The 7,815-nt window shown below is 42.4% G+C and overlaps 1 protein-coding gene across 1 annotated transcript in view; it reads left to right on the forward strand.

Annotated features, from left to right (window-relative positions):
• LEPR (leptin receptor) overlaps positions 1 to 5,065 on the forward strand; it is a 34,754-nt gene extending 29,689 nt beyond the window's left edge. Inside the window, 2 exon segments of the mRNA XM_009585679.1 lie at positions 4,267 to 4,745; positions 4,747 to 5,065. Of these exon segments, the coding sequence (XP_009583974.1) occupies positions 4,267 to 4,745; positions 4,747 to 5,065 (798 nt within the window).
• Positions 5,066 to 7,815: the final 2,750 nt, after the last annotated feature.

Below are 7,815 nucleotides of genomic sequence, written 5' to 3' on the forward strand. Positions count from 1 at the left end.
TACAGAATTGTTAGAAGATTTTTCTATTTATATTCAGAAGACAGGAAGCACAGATACAATACAATGCTGATTTGTTTAAATATAACGAATCCTGGAAGTAGCTCTGTCAAAAATCTAAAATGCCCTTGCAAAAATTAGGAGCAAGTGCCATATTACAGACCGAAACATGGTTTGTCACTTGCACAGGCAGAAGCACTGACTTTAGATTTGGCGTTTTTAACTTTTGCTTGCTGCCCTGCCCTACTGACTAAGGCTGTGACTGGCAAAGGGCTGAATGCTTTCAAGCCCTGGCTTTCAAAAGGAGTTGAAAGAGCCCAGCCCTTCCCAGGATGCAGCCGTGGAAGCAGGGGCATCAGACTGGTTTGGGATTTATCCAGGTTGAGTGCAAGATCTGCCCAGTTATTGACTTCACTTGAAAGTGTTTTTTGTTCTAATTGAGTATTTGTTCTAATTGAGAGCTAGCTTGGGAGTTTCCGCTGACTCCAGGCACATCAAAGTGTTCAAATCTCTTATTTGCACAAGTACTTGGTTGTCCCATTATGGTCTTTTGAATCTTTTACGTGCATTTGGGTGCAGCAGCAACTCAGAGAATGCAGAAATTGGGTGTGTGTTTTGCCTTACTGTTTTTTTTGTTTGCTTGCTTGCTTGCTTTTTCCTGAAAATACCAATGTGTGTGTTACTTATTTAAACATGCAGCCACATCAATGCAGATGCCTGAGTAATTTCTAACATTAGATCTGTGTTTGAAAAAACAAGCCAGAAATCCTCAAGGAAAATCTGATTTCGGTGGTGTTAGGGCGGTTCCTGCTTATTTTTTTACTTATGATTTTTTGTGGCTTTTTAATGTGCTAAAGTACTTACAGCATGGTGCATCAGAGAAGTATGTTTTAATGTGAAATGAAACTCCTGGAAATCCTTCTGTTGGGGATGTAGTCGTGGTGGGATGGAGCGAGGAGTGGGTGTTCTCCAGCAGTCACGTTGGCTGGCGTTAGCAGAGCCTGTGCCCCCGGCTTGCTCTAGAAAGCTAAGGGTGTTCTACTCGCGCAGTTTGTTAAATCCCACACCAGTCTGACATGTCTGCTTCCATGGCTGCGTCCTGGGAAGGGCTGGGCTCTTTGAATAGTTGTTAATTGCAGGGAGTATAAGTTGCACCGGTGCACCTCTATTTGTCTATTTAATCTTTTCATCTATAGCAAAAGGAGCTCGTGACAATCCTCACTGTCCCCGATTGCAAAGGTGCATGAAATTTGCATGTTGGAAATGACTCTCCTCGCCGACTGGTAGAGCTGAAATAAGTGTATTAAAGTTGACGAAGTTTTAACTAGGAAAGGGGGATAAAGCTGACACCCTGGTGATACTGCTCCATATTCATATGCCTTATTCCATAATTAATGGGAAAGAAATGATGCATACAAATATGAAAGAAATTGAAGTTTGACATGATTTTTGACAGCTTGTTATGCAGTAGAAAGCATGCCTCTTCCGTACGTTGTACTAATCTTACTGGAAAATATTGCTTAATGTTAATTGCACTGAAGGCACCATGCCTGTCCTCAGATTAGCGTGATCATCTCTCACTCACCTCAGGAGTGTCCAAGGCCAGAACACATTCTTTGAAATCATGTGTTTAGGGCCAAATCCTGCTTTTGTATGTGTGCATGGAATTTCCAGTAGAAAAAGCAGCGTACAGTACTTGTATGGTATTTTCCCTTAGTTGTAATAAGCACTGATTACATAAATAGCCTATATACCACTACTGGAAAGTTCTGATGTCTTTCTGAAAGCATTTGATGTAGAACTCCTGTCTTGTCCTGGTACATATCAATATTAAATCCTTGAGTCAACATCTGATCATTACTTTGTATATTCAATGTAGCACATTTGGTATTTGGTACTCCAGAACTGCATTTATAGAGTATTATTTTATCCTGATTGTACTGCTCACAGCAGCCAGAGGTTAAAATCATGATCTAAACCAGCCAAGTCTTGCATCTAGACTCTGTCTTGCAAGCCTTTACATTTATGCATAATATCAAAATCATAAAAATTCCTCTTATTTGCTCAATAAAATAGTAAATAAAAATAAAAAAGCTTTAGGACCTAATGTTGGAGAAATTACTTAAACACAACTACAAATATTTTACAGGGAAATTGATATCAACCTTGCAAAGACTCATGCATATCTAAACTACCCTACTATGTCCATGGGCTGATTTGCAATGTGTAAGGTTAAATATGTGTGAAAGTCAACATCTGGTCATGCCAGAATTAGGCCAATAGCATATTTTGATATATCTGTGTTTAGCAATTAGAGTGCAAGGTAATTTTGACTTGAACCTGTCTCAGGCATGGTAACTGGCTTACAGCTCACAGGTAGTCTGTTGCTTAGGAGACAAATAGAACTTAAAACCTAGACTGAACAGGAGAGCAAAATACAACATTGCTTGAAATTCCCTGTTTGTTTGGATCTCGTTTCATCTGGTCAGCGGAGTTTGGGAACTGGTGACCTGAGACTATGACTTTTCTCCTCAGTTTTATGAAACTACTTTGCCTGTTGTTTAACACAGTTTGTTCCCAAATTATACCGTACATGCACATACTGTGGAAATACTATTCACCCAGCTTACTCTGTAATGGCTGATATGCCATAGTTTTACATTTTCTCAGGACGTTGGATTATGCATTGTATGTGATTAAATATCTGACATGTTTTAATAAGTGATGTGTCTGAGTGGACAGATGGTGGCCTTTGCCAAACAACATTCCTGTCTTTGAATGTGATGTATTTAATCTTTGCAGGCAGTAATATCTGTGTGTTTTCTGTGGTACCCATATGCATTTATAAGAGCAGATACTGGGGGCTGGGGTGAGGGAGCAAGCAGATTTTGGAAGGAATATAAACCATCTCTGTTGAGGATAAACCAGCTGCTGGTTGTAGGAGGGCAGGTGCATCAGGAGGAAACATGGCTTTTTGGTGGTTCAAAAGCTTCCTGATAATATACGTCTCCGGTTTGAAAATGCCCCTGTGGGCAATATACACTGAATGGCCTGTTAGTCTGCCGTGGCCCACCAGTGCCTGTGTTCCCGTCTCAGTTCATAGCAAAGCTGTGAGAGGGAAGGTAGCTTTCATCGGGCAATATAAGTTACGATTATTATAGCTTGATGTATACCGTGTACTAGCAGCCTACAGCTCATTTTAATAGCTGGTTAATTTTATATGTGGTTATTGACGTTATTTTGAAGACTAGGAGAGATTCCAGCGTGCAGGTTGGTTTCAGTGTGGGAAGGTGATGGACTTGTGTGGGGCAAGTGCCAAAGCAGTTAGAACCCTGCTCGCCAGCTTTGCCACCTGAGGGCACAGGCGTTACTGATAGCTAGTCTAGACTAAAGTAGTAGCCTAAAATACGCAGATAGTATACTCTTTTCCATAATTGCATACTAGTCTAAGTATTTTGACATGTTCCTAGTTGTTTTGGCAGCTTTCCTGCTGTAAAATATGGTTTGCTAATATACACAAAATCTGTTTTTATCTATTTGTTTTGTCTTGAACTCATTAGGAAATACGTGTTTTTCAAGTGAATTTTCCTTTGTAGCGAGGAGTTCCAGTTTTGCTGTCAGTTCATGCTGTTGTATATTTTACATGCATATATATTAGGCAGTAGTAAAGCATACATTTCTCCAAAATAAATGTGTGTTTCTTTTCATGCAGTTCAAACATACAGCTGCTCTTCAGATGGGAATGTTCTAAAAATACTACGGAAAGGCTGAATTTGACCCTAAATAATATAATCCTAGCAGGGAAAGTTACTTTAGTTGACATGTAAATGATTAAGACTATTGTTTATACAATATGAATAAAAAGCCAAGGACATCTAAGGGTATAAGACCTTTGTCTTGCAAAGCACTTGCGTGTGTTTTTAACAATAGGTGCATGTATATTAATGTTGAAACGAATGGGACCATTCAGCTGCTTCTCTTTCAGCTTAAATGATACGCTGCCTTGGCTGGAGTACTGAGCACCTCACAGAACGCTTGCTTTGCAGCACTTGACACACAAACAGGTTCTCGCTTTTTTTGTCTTGTCCCTCAATCTTCGCCTGCACACAGACGTAAAGAAAAGAGGAAATGGGTTTTAGAGGATTTTTCAACTATATACTCTTACTAAAACTATGGGGTTTTTGCCTGTGAGTCTTAAAATCAGTAGCTTCATACTGAAATAAAGCTATTAAATAATAGATGAGCATTAAAATATATCTTTTCTTCTAGCCTGAAACTTTTGAGCATCTTTTTATCAAGCACCCTGAAGCAATGTCATTTGAGCCTCTTCTTCTGGAACCAGAAATAGTGCTGGAAGACATCAGTGTTACTAAAGCATTGAAAAAAGAAGACACACAAGATTTCTTAGTAATTGATTCAATGTTTACAAAAATTCAAGACTCTGCACGTGACTCTGCTTGCTCTAGCAGCCATTTCGATAGTAGCAGCTTCTCTGAGAGCTCCCACAATGACCAAATCAGTGGCGACATTACAAGGCAGTCCGATATTAAATACGCTACTCTTATCGGTAACTCCAGATCGAGTGGGCTGTACGAACAGAAAATGAATCTAGGAAGTTGTTTAGATAGATGCTTCTTAGCTGAAGATTCCTTAGTTACAGGCGCCTTCTCAAGTAGCTCTTGGGAGGTGGGGAATGGGGCATTCCTCATCTTACCTGATCCGCCTGGCAGGCAGCCCAGCAAGACTCTTTACAGAGGGATTTTCAGAGCCTTCAGATCAGGATGACGCTTTCACAGGTGGAGACAGTCCTGAGCGGAGCCTGTATTACCTAGGGATAACATCTTTGGAAAAAAGAGAAAATGACATTTTTTTAACAGGAAGTTCCGGGGTGATGTGTCAGTTCCATGCAACCAATCTACTCAAAGACGTGGGGTTTCTTCAGCATACACCTCCTAATTTAAATGCATTTATCCAAAGTAACGTTAGGTATAAAGCCATCGTGCCATACATGCCGCAGTTTCAGATGACTGCTGCCAAGGTGCAAGAGACCACAGAGAAAAACTCTTAAGTCATCACACCATAATTTGGTACTCTTAATGTTTTTTTTTTTTTTTTAGGTGTTGATACATTCCCCCGTTTTTCCCTCTCCTGACTTCTTTCAGGAGCTCTTCTGTTTTGAAGCTGGGTAACTGGTTCTATATTTGAGTACCAGGATTTTATTCCATTTCTTGACCTAATTTTCAAATGTGGGGCCTTGCGTTAGAGATGTGATTGTGTTCAAGTAGCCTCTGGTGCCAAATTGTCTGTTAGGTGTACGTCTGCGCACCCCCGAGAAGAACTGCACCGGAAATTGGACTCCGCGCCGCCGGCGTTCAGGTGAGAGGCTGGGCTGTGATCCAGATGCGGTCAGTGCTGACGCTCAGCCCCCAGGCTCTGTGCTGGGCTGTGGTCTGTCCCCAGATCAGAGCCTTCGACAGATCCGCAGGCCCTCTGTGGCCGCAGCTGGCTGCCACCAGCGTGCGTGTCTGCAGGCGGAGCACAGCAGCACCGTCCAGGTGTCGTCGGTGATGACAAGAGACTCTTCCTCCGGCTGGGGAGAGGTAGAGGAGTCGGGGCTTTTGCAGGCCTTGGTGTGGAGATTCCCAAACGCTCCTCAAGGGCTGGGAAGGATTCGAGCAACATACACCGAATGAACGCAGCTCCTTTTTCATGCATTTACTAAGTGGCCCTTTACAGTCCCGATGTGGGCTGCACCCAGTTCTGTAGCAGCGGGCTTCTTGCAATTTACTGTTGTCAGACACGACCGTGTTTTCCTCAGGGGTGAGCACGGTGTGGCTGTTGGCAGTACGGACTCGCACACTTCTCTCTGTTTAGGAGTAAAGTATCTCTTCAAACATGGCAGCAAACTGTGTTGAAAGAGCTTGTTCTTGCTTTAGGGTTTGTCTGGGGACCCCAAGGGCGAGATAGAAAGGAGTGACCTAATATGTAGATTGAAATACTTACATGTGTGGTGTTTGGGGGGGGAAAAGCTCGAATGTGTCATTTTGCTGGGAATGGTTTGGGACACTGAGTGCTACAGACTGAGTCGACCTGGATGCGGTGCAGCCGCTGGACGCTCAGACTGCCAGGATATGATGCATCGGTATCCGCTTGGACTGGTGGCAAATGGATGCACTGTTCAAATACCAAATATATTTGTTAGGCTTTTTTTTCTTCTCCAAAATCCTGACATATTTATTGCTTACCTGACATCTGTGTTAAATTGAGCCTGTGAATACGCAGATGGTCCACATGGAAAAGCAGTCAGAACGCCGTACTTCAGTTGTGGAAAGGGAAGCCCTGACAGCAAACTTGTGGCTGCTGTTACACAGTCTCTTTTAAAGTAATTTGAAAATATTAATTAGAAGCATCAAAGAGCTGTAAAAGAAACTGTGAGGTCAAAGACGTGCTGAACAGCGCATCAGTGTATAAAACACGCCCTGAAGAAGTAACGGTTCCAGTAGCTAAAGACGTGCGGTACTGCAAGAAGAGGAAGAGAATAAAAATCGTTGTGGCTACATTAATTGTGGGGTGTTATCTGCGTAAAATGATATACTTGGAAGTAAAATGTCCACATTTTTGTTGTTGAACATGAGATTCTAGTACAAATGGTACTGCCGTAAAACTGACACCTCTTCCAAACCCCTTTCCTAAGAGCCCACTGTAGAAAAGGCAGTAACTTGATCCGAGGATCCTGTATTTTTGGTCTTTGGCGAGCTAGCCTGTCTGTACGGACTTGGAGGAGTCGGTTTGCCTTCACAAGCCCTGCTCCGCTCAGCTGAAAAGCTTCAGATGGGAGGAAAATTAGATCTTGCATCTCAGCGGTATTTTCTGGGGTAAGCAGGTAAAGAAAACCACACTTATTTGCAAGCCAAATATATTTTTTCTACTTCATAGTTAGTAAATATTTTTGTATTCATGCCTTTTCAAAGAACTATTTTGAGGAGCTAAGAAAGATGAATATATTGTGTATTCCAAAGCTAAATTTACGTAAAACTTATATAGGCAATTAAAAACAAAAGGGCAAAACCCAGCAACAATAGTAAAATGTAGGAGAGGGGTGGAAACACTTTGATACATTAGCGGTAAGAAATCCTATGGAGCAAAAGGGACCAAAGCAAGTATTTATCTGCACTTTGAATTTAAGACAAGCTTTACCAAAAAACCCACCACTTTTTCTCAAGCAAGCTGCTAACCTGGCTCTTGCTGGGTGTCTCTGTTTCTGGATGTTGCATAAGACACAAATCTAATGTATTTGTTTAAAAAATATTATGTATGGCGGGGGGGAATTAAAACATGGTTTGTTAGCAACCAAAACTCCTTGTCACTGAAGATGTGACTGAATGCTGCAGAGACAAACCCGAAGTCTTGAAAAGGTTCCCGTAGAGTCCCAGGAGTAAAGCTGTGATTAGCACCTAGGTGAATGCTAAACTTAGAATTCATCTGAAAAAAGACATTCACGCCGGCCAGCACGTGCACTTGATGTGGCGCAACCGCCAGGGTGCTAAGAGTGCCCCGGGAACGGACGCGGGTGTTGGATTCTGCCTCTCCTGATGGTTTGTCCACCAGATCCAACATCCCCTGAAGTCTGAAGATGCGGGGAGGCCAGTGTAGGTTGACTGCCCCGCCAAACCCGCCACAGGGGTCCCTCGTGGTGCAACTGAATTTGGGGAGGAAGACCTAGATTCCTGCACATCAACCCTCTCCTCTTGTTAACCTGGGGTGCAGAGGTGATGTGAACTGTTGAACCGTGGTTTTGTGACAGCTGCCGTAGTACAA

The sequence above is a fragment of the Fulmarus glacialis genome, unplaced genomic scaffold, assembly GCF_000690835.1.
Source record: "Fulmarus glacialis isolate BGI_N327 unplaced genomic scaffold, ASM69083v1 scaffold35969, whole genome shotgun sequence".
Lineage (NCBI taxonomy): Eukaryota > Metazoa > Chordata > Aves > Procellariiformes > Procellariidae > Fulmarus > Fulmarus glacialis.